General features: G+C 43.3%; 1 protein-coding gene across 1 annotated transcript in view; it reads left to right on the forward strand.

Annotated features, from left to right (window-relative positions):
- frmpd3 (FERM and PDZ domain containing 3) overlaps positions 1-18123 on the forward strand; it is a 35832-nt gene that overhangs the window by 3308 nt on the left and 14401 nt on the right. The window contains exons 4-8 of the mRNA XM_063189615.1: positions 2751-2796; positions 3728-3832; positions 9500-9607; positions 15527-15658; positions 17413-17532. Coding sequence (XP_063045685.1) covers positions 2751-2796; positions 3728-3832; positions 9500-9607; positions 15527-15658; positions 17413-17532 — 511 coding nt within the window. The remainder of the gene's footprint in view (positions 1-2750; positions 2797-3727; positions 3833-9499; positions 9608-15526; positions 15659-17412; positions 17533-18123) is intronic.

Consider the following 18123-nt stretch of genomic DNA (forward strand, 5'->3'; position numbering starts at 1 on the left):
GAAGTAGCCTACTTTTCAGTGCAATCCTGGCTGGAAAAAGTATTGTTGCCCATTTATCCATGACGAAGAAGTGTATGCAGTCTGTGGCGGTGCTGTCGCACAGTAGCAAACATCTTACGTTACATTTTTGCGCAACTTCTCCACTCCCCCCTGTCGTTTTCATGAGCATGCTACCCGACGGTCGTTGTCTGATCTTTTTTAAATGTTCGCAAATGTTTGTAATTTAAGGGTCTATGTCTATGCGTAGGCACAAGCCTTCTGATAACAATCACTGTAGTGCCGATCGCAAATGATTCGGAAGTGTGGAGTTTTGCAACTTGTTTCAGTCAAGGACACCGAGATAGGAAGTGAACGGCCCTTCCACGCTTTCACTGTGTTATTGCAATAAAGTCTTGCGAATCCATGCAACCATGCACACAACCATGTCAACGAGAGCGTGTATGCCATCACAACTTTGCATCAAGCAAATAATATGCAACAGCTTGCAATACGAGAGAGAGAGAGAGAGAGAGAGAGAGAGAGAGAGAGAGAGAGAGAGAGAGAGAGAGAGAGAGAGAGAGAGAGAGAGAGAGACGCGTCTTCCAACAGGTGTCACTGTAACGCTTGCATACATGGCTACTGTATCCCGCGACGCTCTTCATTAGCCTACTGGTAGGCTATACCCACAAGTATTTTTTCATAACGCGCAGTCCCGTTTTCCCCCGAAGTCGTTCTAAAATAGTGTCGCGGCCATGATTTTTTTTACACATTGGACGCACTGGCTTATAAGACGCTCCGGCAGTTTTTGACAATATTTTCTTATTGTCAATATTTTATTATTCTATTATATAGGAAGTGTGTTTCTGAATCTCTCTCTCTTTTGTCTTAAGCCTGCTTAGACTGATTGTGGTTTTCAGTTACCAAAAAAACCCAGAAAGGGGTGCAAAATCTTTGCAAAAAATGAGAAAATGCCGCAAAATCTTTGATCGCAAACATCACAAAATCCCAGTGCAAAATCCTGGAGGGACTGATTAACATCTACTAGTCATTTTGGCTGGTGACGGAAAAAGCTATTTTAGTGGCAACATGAATTTGAGAGTAATGGCAACAAGACTTTGCAGGGTGAAACGTTCCATGGATAATAAATGGGATTTTTTTTGAATGGGAAGGGTTGTGAACAGGGCTCTAAATTAACTTTTCTCATCACCAGCCAAAATGGCTAGAAGCTGTCAATCTTACAAGTCAAACACACACTCACTAATGGGTCAAAGTGGCTAGAAGCCTACGCTTTCTCTTCCACCAGCCAAACTGCATTTTCACCAGCATTTGGCCCGTTGGCGAGTGTTAATTTAGAGGCCTGGTTGAGAATAGCAAAAGGACAAGTGGCAACGTGAAGTGGAGAGTACATGCACATCCACTACTTTGCATGTGCAGGGTAAAACGTTCCACAGATATTAAATGCTGTTGATTCTTCCAATGGATTTCTTTTGCAGACATTGTTTGAAACAGATGAATACCCGAAGGGTCGAAATGTTCTGCAGCTGCGCATGGCAACATTCCAGGCCAATAAAAATAGTCTCCAAATGAATGTTTTAAAGATAAAATACTTTTACATGTCCACTGGGAGCTGACTGCAGAAATGAGCAACTTGGTTCAGTGAGCAACTTCCCATAGACTACCATAAAAAGTAAATTGCTGTGGCAGAAATAAACATATTCACAGCCTGGATCAAAAACAGTGTTTGCTGTGTTTCATTAGATTTTTCTGGTCCATGAAAACTCTAAATGGGCTTAATCTTGTTTTATATATATTATCCATTAGTTTACTCTCCATTTAAGTTACATTTACATGGTCAAAAAGGTCACTCCCGGAGCTTCAATTTACACCTCATAGAGTCACCTCATAGAGTCAGAGTCACACAGGCATAAAGTCTCTGCATGACATCACTGCCAGAACTGTGCCAATACATACACAACTGTCCTTTCATCCTACTGTACCTGTATGTGCTCAATGGCATAGCATCAAGCAGACACATTTGTGTGCATTCTAATATGCGACCTTGCGTCCTCCACTTGTGTTTGTGGCCTCATACCAGAAAGTAATACGTTGTGATGACACTGCCATGATCACTGACATCAGCATTATATTTCAATATCTCGCAAAAGCTCAATTGTAACGTCATTTCCTCATTTGTAAACTGGATGGTGAATGAAGAATAGTCCCCCCAAAAATTGTTGTGGCTAAGCTGACAGCGGGGAAACTTAATTGTTTTCTCCACGGAGGCAGGGCATCAACAAAATGTGAGGCCACAAACACAAGTGGAGGACGCAAGGTCACATATTGGAATGTACCCATTAAAGCACAGGCATATAGAGGTCATTGATGATTCATCTCTCGTCTTGGTGATGTCTATCATTACTGACATATGACAAATAGTGAGGCGTAGAGGCCAAGCATAGGGGATGTTAATGAGGGGTTATTTTTTTCAAAATCTTTATTTGGCATGTGTGTACAGCATAAGGCTGTGTCCATATACTCATTCCGATGCATGCACGTCTGCACACACACACGCACACACACTTTCATACAACCACTCACCTAAACTCACAAGTGCACACACTCATCCACACCCACTTGCGCACACGCTCGCTCACACACACACACACACACACACACACACACACACACACACACACACACACACACACACACACACACACACACACACACAAACATGCATCTGTCTTTCTCTGTTTCTCCCCCTCCTGCAGACGGTGTAAAGACTCCATCGTACTGACAGTCATCCAGCCCCAGCAGGTAATGACTAAGAAGTGCACATCTGCTGTCGAGAGAGTTCTCACTGTTTATACTCGCTAAGCAGGATGCTAAGTAGGACAGTATGCCGAGTAGCAGGGATTACTATGCTTCCCTGGGCCCCTGGGCCAAGCAACAAGATAGGGCCACCCTCCATGTTGTTGAAGAAAAGATACAGAAGTCTAGCGTAGAAGAAGTTAGATGCCCTTATGTTGGTGGTTATATTGGTTTCTCCCCCAGACAAAATGTTGAGACAAGTTCAATTTTTACGCAATATGAGAATGCAAATGTGGAGCAATAATTAAGGTTGTTTTGTAGCTCAATAGTGAAGGCTTGTGCTTTAGGGCCCTCTTGGCTCTTGGGCCCCTGAGCCTGGACCCGGTAGGCCCATGCACTAATCTGTCCTTGCCGAGTAGCCATTTGCCATCTGTACTATGGAGTAAAATTAAAATGATTCTTTGCCCTAAGTAGGATGCTTAGTTGGACAGTTTGCCGAGTAGCCATTCACCATCTGCACTACGGGTTGAGGTAAACATGATTCAGCTAAATGGCACCCCACGCTAATCATGACTCGGCTTTATTGATGCTACGGTAAACATGACTCGGGGTACTCTACCGTGAGTTGTCTGATAATTACATAGCAATAGTTTTGTGCACCTAGCTGTGAATAAATTCTTCAACTGTTCTGTGTAATATCTGAAATTAATCATCCAAAAACAAAGCAATTTCCCAGGCTTATAATTACACTGCAACCACAATTATTTGAAAACTTTTACTTTGTGCAATACATCTGTAAAGCCTGTGAAACACTAAATTTTCATTTTCACGAAGAAAATTAAAAATGGAATTTGTTTCTGTTCTTTTGTCTTTCTTTCTTTCTTTCTTTCTTTCTTTCTTTCTTTCTTTCTTTCTTTCTTTCTCTCTCTCTCTGTAGTCTCCTAAATCTGCCTTCATAAGTGCTGCCAAGAAAGCTCGCCTGCGAACCAACCCCCCAAAAGTGCGCTTTTCTGAGCAAGTGTCAATCAGCGACCCAGACTCAGTATGTCCTCCTGTCCATTATGCACACACGTACACACACACGTACACACACACGTACACACACACACACACCTGTAAAGAGACACATGCTCACAAACACACATGTACAGAGACATTCCGACACACACAAGACTCATACACGCACTCAGGCAAGACACAAACTTTCATACTGACACGAACAGTCGAGCACACACACACACTCTCTCTCTCACACACACACACACACACACATACTCACACTCTCTCTATCACACATACACACACACACACACACACACACACACACTTGACCGCTCAACCCTGTCCCCACTACAGTGCTGAACACACACACACACGCACACGCACACGCACACGCACACACACACACATACACTTGACCACTCAACCCTGTCCCCGCTACAGTGCTGAAACTTGACAGCTTTCCCTTCTGCCACCCAGGCCAGGCCCAGCCAGCATCAGCCGACCACAGACACCAAGCCTATCCATCACTGAAAACAATTTCAAACTCTACCTCAACTTCCTTTTCCATTTCTACCTTTCTTTTTTCTTTCTTTCCATTCATCTTTCTTTTCTTTTTTTGTTGCTGTTGCTGTTCTTTCTTTTCGCTTCACTGATGCGCTCCTATCCTCCTATTGAGTTTTATCCCCAGGTAAACATTGCATTCTGCAACACTTGTGCTGTTCTGTGCTGGTGGCAACACCACAGAAAACACTAGGGATGCAGGATCTTATACTAGGCTTGCAAGCCTCTGCAGCTTAACCAGTGTTGCCAGATGTGTCTGACCAAATCCCGCCCAAAAGGTTCTCAAAAACCGCCAAAATGCGCTAAGTTCCGCCCAAATTCAACAAAGTACATTGACTTCTATGGGCCCAAAACGGCTTAAAAACCGCCAAATGGCCAATTTTTCCCGGCCGACGCTCATCCCAAGTAGCCCAATTGGGCGGGCACCCGTCCAATCTGGCAACACTGCGCTTAACACTGCACTATTATCTAAAATCCCCAATTATGCCAGAGGAATCGAAATAGAAATGTGCAAGCATGCAAAGGGGGTCAATTGGCACTTGAAGGCATGTGAGGAGCATACGAGATTTTATATTTAAACTTTTTAACTCTGAATTTGACAATTGATTGCACTGCAAAGAAAATAAAAATCTAAGGCTGAAATTTGAGACCTGTTGGGACTAAATTATTCTGTATGGAAAGCTTACAAGATGAGATGGGTAATGCTTGGAGAAGCCTGCTCAGTTTGGATGGAGTCCTACGGGGGGATGGCACATTTTTCATTAAAACTATTCCCCCATCAACTATACTGTCCTAGCCTAGCTGTTATCGGATTGGGTTTCTTTCAGGCAGGTTCCATTTATTTCTGTCTGAAAGGTACGAGGATCGGAGCGCTGTAGCACATCCCTGCCTGCACCTAAAGCCGGTCTTACACTGTGCGACTTTTTGCCTCCTCGTTTTTGTCACCTGCAGTCCCTAAACGAGCCTGTCGTGCCGCACAGTGTGAGAAACATTCTGCTCGCACCCGACCATCGGCTCGTTTAGTGTGAGGACTTGAGTTGTGAGATGTGAACTTTTAAATTGTGAAATTTCCCCGTGCAGTGTGAGCAGGAGCTTAATACCCACGACTGAAAATATTGCACAGTGTATGCCCGCCTTAAGGCCTGTAAGCTTCCCTCAGTGAGCTGCAATGTTGCTGTTGTTGTTGTTATGGTTGTTAGCAGTGCATTCATTTACAGTCTTGTCCATTTCCTGTTTTTTTATGAGTGCATAATTTGCTACTTGGCTCACCATCTCCACCTGGGGTCTTCTGGGGGGGGGCTTGTGGTAACGTTTCCCTCCCTGGCTTTTGTTCCTATCTATTTATACAGTCCCCAAGCACAGCACCCCCTCCCTGCCAAAGCCCAACCACTTCCTTTCCCTACAACCGTCCCAGCCACACAAGCAACGACGACTGAGCAAACGAGCGAGCGAGCGAGCAAGTCCGCAAGCGAGTGCAACAACACTGCACACCCTCGGGGTGAATGAAGCCTCTGCCTTTTAGTCAGGCTGCGTGATGGGAGGGGCGTGCTGCTCTCCAGAAGGACGTGATTGGCAGATCAGGCCTAGAGGGCGCAAATCGGTAAAGACCAAAGCCCACCACCACAGCCACAGCCACGCCCACCTAGCCGCTATCACCTCGCCAACGCCGCCAACCTCCTCCACCGCCAATGCCAACCACGCCAGCCACCTCCGCTCGCGCTCGCTGCACACAATCATTCCAAATCCATCTCCCCTTGCAATCAGCAAGCACTGGCGGACAGTCTGAACACCAGACTTGCTCATCAGTGCAATAGAAAGGCTGCAAGTAGGAAAATGTCAATCATACATGCCTACATTCGTCCATGGGTGCATACACCTGGGGCCTGAAAATGTCAGTGGGATGGATCCAGACTAGCCAGTGTCAGGGTGGCGAGAGGCAGAAAACATTTTTTTACTGTAAAATATCTGCAGCTTGTGGTCAATCTGTATACTTTTCCCTGGACAATGATGGTCTTTTGTAAGCCTGAACTCAGAAATTGCACATTTCCTCTGCCAGGGCAGAATCGTATTCAGGATGTCCATGCTAGACCTTCCAGACAACACAGCAAGGAACCAGCCCAGACGTGTTATACATGTTATGCATTTCTGTGCTGTGTTCACAAGCATGACTCAGTATTCATACTATGTGAGGATTGTTAAGTGCTCCAGCCGTGCCTTGTAGAAGCCAACAAGCACCAGGGAAAAAAGCAAAAGTAGCTATATTATGTCAATTTGTTTGGTGGCAGGAAAAGTATCCTTGTTTTTTGAAACCTCACATTTTTTTTCTGACATGCTTCTCTCAAAGACAGCGCACAGAGACAAGTTATATTGGTCTTTGATTGGGAGATGAGGGCCTGGTTTATTATGCTTATAATGCCTCTCGTCACTGATTTCCAAAGCACCACACACCACCCCTATTCTCCTGCCTGAGCAGGCTGCTGCCGCCACCAGACAGTTATCAACAGACAGTTGTCACGAAAGCTATTTACCAGGTGTCAGTGAACTTTTCTTTTCTTTTTTTGTATTTCTTTGACCGTGTGTCTGGACAGTGGAGTGTGAGGCCAGATTTGAATGACACGTTGACTGGATATGGCCACGCACTCTCTGGCAGTGGTGCACACTCACTACGCCACCTGCACACCAAACAGTCTCGGTGCCCTTTTAGATGCAACACGCAGCAGTTGTCTGAGATTGCCTTGGCATGGAGGAGTCTGGGGAGTCTATAGAAAAATAGATTTATCCCACTCTTTTGGCAATCCAGACAGCCGTTCAAGAGCTAGATTATTATTCACTAGAGTGAGTTCACTATTGTGCAGACAAACGCATTTCACAGCGAGGCTGGGTTAATATTTTTTTAGCGCCTCACTTAAGCCTGCTGCTTAATTTAACTGTTTTGGCCTTTGAGAAGAAGGGAGTAGCCTAGCAAACAATAGGAGGGACCTCCTCTTTTTTAAAAAACAGTGCTACGTTTCACCAAGTGGTTAGAAGAAATGACATGAAATGACAGCGCTCTTCTCAGATTGGATTTCATCATCAGCATGTGTAAATAATGAGTCTGACTGAGGTTACGGTAATGAAATCTAAATCTGTCTATTTTCTTCCTAATCGTCACGCTGTCAAGGGCCCAGAGGGACAATTACAAGCACTATCATTTGGGGGGGGGGGTAGCAAGATTGTGCTTTGTGATTTCAGGAGAAAGGGGATGGCAAGAGCATGCATATGTTTCAGGACGACATGCTCTATTTGAGTGGATGGAGTTAGTTTCAAATGGATTTGTTTCTGCTGCTGTTAACCAGCCTAAAGGGTTTTTTTTTTTAACTAACGGTATCACTTTGAGTAAATGAATCATGAGTGCTGAATGTTTTTAAGCACAGCTTAAATGTGTTGTTAGCTCTTCATAGGAAGTTAACACACTGGCATAAGCAAAGTCAATTATTTATAAAGGCTAATTCCACATAATGTAGGCACGGCTTTGATGAAGTTCACTGCTTCCATTTTCTACTTGTTTGAAGTGTTGTAATAGCACACTTATTGTCAAAGAAATACATCTCACTTGAAGATGTATGCTAAAATGACATCAAAGTGGATAAAAGCAGTGTTTCAGACTTGCTAACATCAATTGGACTTGTTCCGTGTGAATTAGTAAATGCGAATGTGATGTATGATTGTGAGTTCTTGTACAGAAACCGTTTCTGCAAAAGTTGTATCTAACCATACCAGTGATAGCCTGGGGGATAACCTCCAAACAACACACATATGATTATCTCAAGTAAATATCTCAATATGCTAAATGTACTCATTTCTTGCACTGCTAAGAAAAGTGTATTAATTTGTCCCTATTATTAGAGAGAACATTTGTTCGCCATGTGATGGTACTGTACAGCATTTTTCTGGTGGAAGAAGCTTATGTGTTCAGGTTTTCGTTAACAACATCCAAAAGGTTCTGAATTCTGTTTCCCCTATGGGGTCATTCCGAATCATGTTCTTATATTCTGAATCAAGTTTTTCACAGGGTTGGTTGGCTGACATCCATGGCATGATTCTCCTAATCCAGGGACAAAGTAACCAAATAACCCTCATTTTTCTTACCATGTGCAATTGCTGAACCATGTAATAAGGCTAACGTCGCAATATCTCCTTCACGTAACATCATGGGTAGATAGTGTGCTGCCACTCCACTTTTTTCTTTTTAAGTCTGTGTAAGAATGCAAGCCTTTTGAATGGAGACAGTGTAAAGAGTGAGCAAAGCAGGGAGAAAGAGAGAAAGGAGAAAAGAGAAGAGGAGGGGAGGGAATGGTACACAGCAAGTGTATGAGATCATTGTGTGTGTGTGTGTGTGTGTGTGTGTGTGTGTGTGTGTGTGTGTGTGTGTGTGTGTGTGTGTGTGTGTGTGTGTGTGTGTGTGTGTGTGTGTGTGTGTGTGTGTGTGTGTGTGTGTGTGTGTGTGTGTGTGTGTGTGTGTGTGTGTGTGTGTGTGTGTGTGTGTGTGTGTGCGCCAATATATGTGTGTGTGCGTGTGTGGGTGCGTGTGTGCGTTTCTGTGCTTAGTGGTACAACTCCCAGGCTTTGGCTGAGTCTATGCCGTGGCAGAAGCGATACAGTAGCTACGGTATGGCCATGGCAACAGCGCTGTTGTAATCGCCATGCATGCATATTACAGCAGAACCCTATAGTGGGATTTAATGAGCCCTCATTTCATCACTGCACTATGCACTGGTGTTGACTCCTAAAGCACAGAGCGTTGTACACAGTCAGGCCACAATGGTGAAATAAAAGGTGCGGGCCCCTGCCCTGCATCTGGTATACAAAACCACCGCCTTTGAACTGAGATACGATTGGAAATATTACTTCTCTCCAAATGCGCATCCTCCATCCAATTATGAAACGCAATGGCTTCCTTAGCTCTTCCTCTCCCTGCTTTGCTCTCTCAGAAACTGATGGTGTTTTCCTTGTTGCCCTTTGAAGTGCTTTTACATAAGTCTTTTTTTCTGTGTCACTTTTAGTAGTAACAGTAACTGATCATCTGAATGTATTTCTTTCTTTCTTTCTCCCTGTCTGTCTCTCCTTCTCTATCTCTCCAAATTCTTGTCTTTCTCTCCTCCTGCAGACAATGCTCAAAGACGACTCCTTGCTCCTCATACCAAATGTGCTGAAGGTGTTTCTGGAGAATGGACAAATTAAGTCGTTTACATTTGACAGTCGGACCACAGTTAGGGTAAGATTGTGTGTGTGTGTGTGTGTGTGTGTGTGTGTGTGTGTGTGTGTGTGTGTGTGTGTGTGTGTGTGTGTGTGTGTGTGTGTGTGTGTGTGTGTGTGTGTGTGTGTGTGTGTGTGTGTATGTGTGCGCGGGCGTGCAGTGAGCACTATGGAATAAACAACAGCGTTCATGAAACTGAGAAATGTATTCATTCATTCATTCATTCATTCATTCATTCATTCATTCATTCATTCATTCATTCATTCATTCATTTATGTATTTATTTATTTATTTATAAATGGTAGAGGACTCAAACACTTCCATTGTAATAAGAAGAGTCCTTTGGTGGCACTAAAAAAAAAGTCTTAATGTAGAGCCATTAGGCTAAGCAATTTATCTTTATTTAAAAAGAGTGGGAGCTCCTATTCTCCGGTGAAGAGCTAGGGCATTAGCATCCCGGGCCCGTGCCGGATGATGCTGCTACATCTCGGAATACTCATTAGCCGGCATGATTTGATTAGAAAAGAGGAATGTTCCCTCTCGTCTTCCCCCTCCTTACTATAAACCGAAGTAATGGAAAAGAAAGGCCCAAGCAAGCGTAATGCTACCTTGATTAAATATGAGTGCATGTTAAGAACGCTAAAATGCTAATTAGCAGGAACAGGGCAAAAGGGCTTTCTAAATATGGTGCTTTCTTATATGCCGAACAAAATGCAAGACGGGAAAAACATCCCTCCAGTGTCACTGAGGGTGGAGGCCATCTTCCGAATGTGGAAATACAGGGTGGCTACAGTATGTGCCCCTTGTCTGTTACCAGTGGTGGCCAAAGTAAAAGTAAAAATACTTCTGTGGTGTAATTACAACAGTAGCACATGATATTACATAGCTGTTACACCGTTTACTCCCTTGCACTTACCTATTGAAATAGACTGTGTTATTACTGAAAAACTATAAAAACCTAACAAGGACCCACCACAAACTCAATCCAACCTGTGCAGAATCAGCTTTTCGTAAGACAAGTAGGCTAACATTGGTCTACTTTTTACTCAGATAAGTTACCTGTGTTGGAACGAAACTGTGTTTCTTTTTTTACTTTTACTTTTACTTTGGCCACCACTGTCAGCTACTTTTTATCCAACCATACGGTATACACAGATGAATATGCCATGTGCCTGGACTAAAATATGATCAAAACCCATTTCACAATTGTTGTTATTATTACTAAACATGCCAGCATCATAGTTTGTGTGTAGTATATTGTTTTGAGGACTAAAGTGGTGAGCACAATTTTGGGATGTATGTGCCCCATATGTGTATGTGTGTGTGTGTGTGTGTGTGTGTGTGTGTGTGTGTGTGTGTGTGTGTGTGTGTGTGTGTGTGTGTGTGTGTGTGTGTGTGTGTGCGTGCGCGTGCGCGCGCGTGCGCGTGCGTGTGTGTGTGTGTGTGTGTGTGTGTGTACTCAACAGATGTTGGTTGACAAGGTCACCTCCAGGTTTTCGAGAGGTCTTTGCCATGACTAATCTCATCATGGCCTGATTAATCTGGATGTTGTTTCACATGCCAATGAACATTTACACAAACAAAAACCTAACCTATTGAGTAAGGGTATTTATTTACCATGCTTACATCAAACTATGGCTTAACATACCTGAATGTGTGTTTTGATATCACAGCTTCTCTAGTAGATTGATATTCAACCCAACCCCCCACACGCTCTCACAGTACGGCAGTAACAGGATGCAAACAATATGGGATTTCCTTTAAACCTTTAGTCAATATTTCTGGAGAAGATTAGCTTCATCTGACGGTCATTGCTAGGAGACAACACACAGTGTGTTGGAGCATGACAAGTGCAACACTCCATAAGGAATATATGGCCAGCATTGCCTTCTTTTTTTACACTTTTTTTGAGAAAAATATTAGGGCTGGGACTCAATTAAAATGTTTAATCGCATTAATCTATAGGCTTTGAAATTCAATTTAATCACATTTAAATATATGACTTGAGAACAGTGAATATATATATATATATTTCTGTCAGAACCATTTCAGTCAAGAAACACAAGAGAAGAATATAAATGAAATTTCTTTTATTGAAATTATGAATTACATTTGGCGGTATAGCTCTGTTCGGAGGAACCCCCCTATTTCCATGAGCAGCATGGAAAAGCATTTAGTCAGGGGGCAGCAGAAGTTTAGGGAATTCTCACCCCAGCAGGACAGGGCGAGAGATAACCCCCCATGAACAGAGCCAAGCGACGTGACAAGAGAACATGTCACATCATACACGACAAGGTGGAGCAGGGAAGGTGGTGGGTAGCAAAAACCGAGCAGCTTACAGTTGAGAGCAGAGCCATACAGAGGGGAGAGTTACGCAATTGGAGGACCAGGAATTAAATGGCAGCTCCGCCTTTCAGCGAGATAAGGGTGTTCCTAAAGCGGCTGTCTTTCCATAGACTCAACATAGAACCACCACATTAACAGCCAAAAATAAGGACTAACGAACTATACTGCGGGGTAATCACCACAAATATGTAAACCAACAACTGTCTCGGTGGTGTTAATCACAACAGTTTACCATCTGTGATGTTTATCTGAAGTTATTACTATGAACAGCGAGTCTTGTCAAATTCCCTGCATTGCATTTGCTATGTGCTACGACCACTGCTAGGAACTAACATTCGCAACGCTGAGCAGTACTGAGAAGCTAAAACAGCTAATTTTGCTAAAGAGGAAGTCGGCCTAAGCACACGGCGGAGATTGCCCGACTCTCCCCTCTGTATGGCTCTGGTTGAGAGGAAGTGAATAGAATTTAAAAGGCGTGCCGAAGCCGTGTGGCCAATCGCTAGGGAAGAAAGATTATCAGCTGAGGGAATGCACCTGGATGAATTAGGAATTAATTAGATGAAGGGGAGGGCGGCAAGCTTCTTGACTACCATGGCCTGGCCAGAACTGACATTAGTACTTTAATATTTTATTTTTTTTGAATAATTACAATAAATAAGCTCTAAAAATATTAATCATTTTTAAAAGAAGCGAGAACTCCTCTCAATTTCAGCAGGCTATTCACCATCAGGCGTAATACTGCCCTCCACTGGTCTAATCTAGAACTATGTAGCTATCTTATACTGTGATTAATTTTTTAATCGTGTTAATTAATGAATCGAATCACGTAATTAATTAATCGAAATTAACATGTTAATGTCCCAGGCCTAAAAAATATATAAAAAGCCTTTAATTAACATGGGAAATCTGTTTAAAAATGCATGGGCCATATTGGCCTTCATCAGAGCATTTACAGATTAAACAAATTTGGCATATTAAATTAAAGTTTTTTTTTAATTCTCAAATCTCAGAGTGACTCTGTTTTCCATTCGTTTTTTTTAATTGCAAACTTATTTCGTGTTTTTATGTACTTTGAAGGCTGAGATATGTAGGTTTTAATAGGCAGAGGGCACCTTTCCCCCTAAAGGAATTACGCATCCAGCAGGCGTTTTTTTGCAGGTGCCTTAGGCTAAAATGGGTCAAACCTCATATCAGTGTTTCTGTAAGAGATCAGCCACACCTGAGAGTCAGTGGTAGACCACAGGCTTGCCTTGACAAGTACAGCCTGAGCCTCCATAAGAAACATAGGGAAGGTGCTGGCATTTTCTTCCTTTTTACCGATACACTTTTACACAATAGTTCTTGAGAAAAAAACTTGATGAAATAAGCTACATCTGAACGTCATGACAATGGAGGTCAATACACAGCAATAAGCCATGGTGTGTGGTCAATGTTTCTGGAGGAGATGAACTGTACCTCAGGGTCAGCGGCGGTGGACAATGGCGTAGACAGCAGCCGTGGTAGTAGTGGTGGGCTTACGTTACGGTGGGGCTTACTTTGACCTGTGCAGCCAACCATAAGGAAGTCTTGTGTTTGTAGAAGGATGTTCTATCTAGCGTGTCTTCACTTTAAACCTTGTGTCAATATTTCTGAAGAAGCTTAGGTGTACTGTGTCTGTGGGGTCAGAAGCATGAAACAATACGATACACATGGTGTGCTTGTCATAACCTGTGCAGAGTCCACGGGGAAAACCATGTTGTAGCGTTTTTTGTTTTTTTTTGTTCCTTTCTACACTGGTCAAATAACACCATGCCAGCAGGTCAATGTGTGTATTGACTAGACTCCACTGGTTTTCCACATTTACACACTGTGTGCCTTGAGGGAGGACTGATTTCTTCCACTAATGTGTGTGTGTGCGTGCGTGCGTGCATCTCTTTACAGGTGTGTGTGTGAGAGAGAGAGCGATGAGGAGAATGTGTGTGTATGTGAAAGAGACTCTGTGTGTGTGTGTGTGTGTGTGTGTGTGTGTGTGTGTGTGTGTGTGTGTGTGTGTGTGTGTGTGTGTGTGTGTGTGTGTGTGTGTGTGTGTGTGTGTGTGTGTGTGTGTGTGTGTGTGTTTGCATACTTTTGCACATGTGGATTCTGTACAACACCTTTATTACCATTTTTTGACCTTTACTGGGGCTGTGGGCAAGAGGTTGTGGAGCACGCACACACACAAACACACACACACACACACACACACACACACACACACACACACACACACACACACACACACACACACACACACACACACACACACACACACACACACACGCACACGCACACGCACATGCGCGTACACACACACACACACACCACTCAAGGATTTCTCTGACTGAATCAGTTATTATTCATTAATCCCATTGATCTGCTCTTTACACACGGGTAAAGTAAATGTCAAGCCTGTTTGTTCTGTGTGTAAGCACACCATGTCAAACACACGCAAAAATATATACTGTATTCACAGCAAACAAGAACTCTGCCTCGCAACAGCACAATATTCATACAATACCTTCATTATGTAATACATACACGTAGCCTACATGATCCATGCATATGCCTATGGGAACCAATTATTTGGTTGAAGGAGTAGGTTAAAGCCCGCACATTCAAAGCATCTGACATGGAATCCGGACAACCAAATAGCAAGATAAAAAAAAATAAAGTCAGCTTGAACCAGGATCAATCTGCTCCCACTTTATACAATACTTTTCTGTAACGGTTCGGATGAAAACCCTTCTTCAGACGTCAGAACAAGGCTTTTCACCCGAAATGTTAAAAAAAATTTTAAAGAGGGAGCAGATAAAATCTTGGTTGAAGCGTACTTTTTGTCATTTTTAAAGGGACACTGTGTGAAATTTTTAGTTGTTTATTTCCAGAATTCATGCTGCCCATTCACTAATGTTACCTTTTTCATGAATACTTACCACCACCATCAAATTCTAAGTATTCATTATGACTGAAAAAATTGCACTTTTCATACATGAAAAGGCGGATCTTCTCCATGGTCCACCATTTTGAATTTCCAAAAATAGCCATATTTAGCTGCAAAAATGACTGCACTTGGACCACACTACAAAATATTTGTTCATTACTTGGTACACTTTCATGTAAATATCAAATTTGGCAATAGGCAGCCCAGTTTCAATGAGCAGCATAGGTGCAGTACCTTTTTTGACCATTTCCTGCACAGTGTACCTTTACTGATTTGGATTAGATTAGATTAGATTAGATTAGATTAGATTAGATTAGATTGCCTTTATTGTCCCCAAGAGGACATTTGTTTTCACCAACTGTCATAATTGTTACAGCCAACATGTAGACAAAGCATACTGCTCAATACACAATAGAAGTAGCCTACACAAGGACAAAACATAAAGACATCAAGCGCAATATACAAATTACATGCCCACTCACCCACAAATACAGTCATAAGCACATACAAAAAATGAGAACCCATCTATAGCAGTCTAGTGCTCTACCGCTAGAGCCGCGGTAGGGCCCGGCTCTGGTTTTTATGAATGAGAAAATGTCATGTCATTTTCATCTGTCTGCTCTCTGTTGCAGGATGTGATCTCGTCCCTGCAGGACCGTCTGTCTCTGCGCTACATCGAGCATTTTGCACTGGTTCTGGAGTCCGGAGGACTGGACCAGAGCCCCAGGCTGCATCTGTTGCAGGAGCACCAACCCCTGTCTCATGTACGGAAACCTTCTCATTGTTTCACGCTAATGTTCCTCTGTATCTGTCTCTGTCTCTGTCTCTCTCTCTCTCTCCGTCTCAAGTAGACAACTGTTTTATTGTTTCATCCTTAAGTTACTTACCTCCTTCCACACAGAATCTCTCTCTCTCTCTCTCTCTCTCTCTCTCTCTCTCTCTCTCTCTCTCTCTCTCTCTCTCTCTCTCTCTCTCTCTCTCTCTCTCTCTCTCTCTCTCTCTCTCTCTCTCTCTCTCTCTGTCTACCTCTATCTACCTCTTTCTCTCTCACGCTCTCTCTTCTTCGTCTCTGTCCTCTTTATTGTCTCTCCTGTGTTTTTTGAAGATGAATGGCTTTCAAGGCCACATCTTTTCAATGGTCTGTTTGCATTATTGAGCTGAAAGGACCAACATGAAATGTTAAGTGGTAGATAAAAGATCAAAGGAAACAAACACAGAGCTGTGGCAGCAGAACAAACATGCGTGTTATCTCTTAAGAACATGTATCTCTCTTCAAAATCGTGCATGCTTGAATGTACTTTGTACTCATACAGTCTGTTTTAACCTATTGTGTTTATGTGACTCTGTGGTAACACTTAACAATAACATCCTATTCACAGCTTTATTAACGCTTTATTAACATTTAATAGCAACATTTAACAAAGCATTTACAAATGTTTGTAAATGAGTAATAACCAAATTATGACTGCACAGTGGAGTGGGAATCAACTTCTACTGCGTGAGTTTTATGTGTTTTCATGCCTTCTGGTCTTTGGAGGAGAAACTTCCAGGACCGCTGCGACTTCGTGTCTGCTTTGTTAGCAAAGTATTTCTTGCCCATTTATAAACATTTGTAAACATTTTGTTGATTATTAGTTCATTATTTATAAAGTGTTTATAAAGCTGTGACTAGGACGTTATTGTAAAGTGTTACAGACACTGTTCCTTATCGTTCAACTGGCTGCCGACTGACAGACCGGCTGTCAGGAGCCTACACCCCAAAAGTCCACTTTCAAAACACAAACCTGCCACTTTCCCATTTTCCCTCAGCCATCACTCTGTCTTTCCCCGATTCCCTCTCTCCCTCAGCTGCCTCTCTCCTCTCGTCTCTCATCTCTCCGTCCTTCCTTCCATTCTTCTCATCCACCCTCCTCTCCCCTCCCCAGTCTGTGGGATTAGGGCAAGGCGTAGCCTAGGCTACGTACGGACTCGGACTGAGACCTGTGTGATCAGTCAGCCGAATCCCCAGGAGGAACTGTTGGTTGGAGGAAGACTGATTTAATATTCCCACTCTGAGCACCCCTGCCGTGTGAATCATTAATCCAATTTACGAGTGCGAAAGAGAGACCTGTATGTGGCCAGATTGCGAGGTCGGGGGGGGGAGTGGGGGGTGAAATTACAGAGCTGGAGGCCACAAAAAAAGCGGCAAGCTTATTTACAGCATGAATTCTGGGCACAAGATTAAGCCTGCCATTAGTCCCTTCACGCTTGCCGTAGCTAATTTTTTATTCGTCTCAAACAGGAATAAAAGTGCCAGATTCATACTGTAATGTGCTTATGAGAAAAGTCGATGCGGTGGTGTCACTTCCAGTCATGGCAAGATCATAATTTACAGGACTTTTTTGCATGTCGGACAGCAGAACAAAGCCGGTTGGCCCCACAAGTCACCATGGAAACAGAAACCTGACCTGTCAGGCTGACTACGTTAGTTACTGCTGAGGCTAACACTTTAAAGAGCTGCCTTTTGTTGCTCCCCCAGGTGGTGCACAGGACCTACTTCCAGGGGATGAGGTGTCTTTTCCGCATCTGTTTCTTTCCGAAAGACCCCGCCGACTTGCTGAGGAGGGATCCTGCTGCGTTTGAGTACCTCTATATACAGGTAGCTAAGGCTCAGCTCAGTTGCAGCTTACCTCAGCTCAAGCTTTCCTCTGCTATGACACATCTCTGAATCTCTTCTGGCCGGCACAGGGAAAAAAAAAGAAAAGAGCCGCCAAGGCAGATTCATTCACACACCCCAAGGGATTATACCTGACAGGCAAATTTGTGATCTACTGAACGCCTCAGAAATGGCTCTGAGTTATCTGACATATCTGCAGTACTGGCCATCTAGTTGTCAGGGTGACATAATGTTGATGGCCTGACATTTGTCGAATGGCCGCCTTTATGGCACGCTATTTACAGCCTCCTGCTGGGGGAAACGTAATGGCAAATCTGGCACCGCAGAGATACCCTTTAGCCACTCAAGACCAGTCATCATGACGTGCTGTCATCAGAAAGGGTACTGCCATAACTTATGTAGTCAGAATTATAATTCAGTTGTCCATTCCCGTCAAAGTCAAGGCAAAAAAGGAGCCTTTTTTAACAGTGACATTTGTTGATGTGAAGATGAGTCAATGTTAGCGTCCAATAGGTACGATAGATTTACACTGCTGATGTCCTGCCAAATATTTGGTCCCTGAATCGTCTCACT

This window comes from Engraulis encrasicolus, chromosome 23 (assembly GCF_034702125.1).
Source record: "Engraulis encrasicolus isolate BLACKSEA-1 chromosome 23, IST_EnEncr_1.0, whole genome shotgun sequence".
In the NCBI taxonomy this organism is placed as follows: domain Eukaryota; kingdom Metazoa; phylum Chordata; class Actinopteri; order Clupeiformes; family Engraulidae; genus Engraulis; species Engraulis encrasicolus.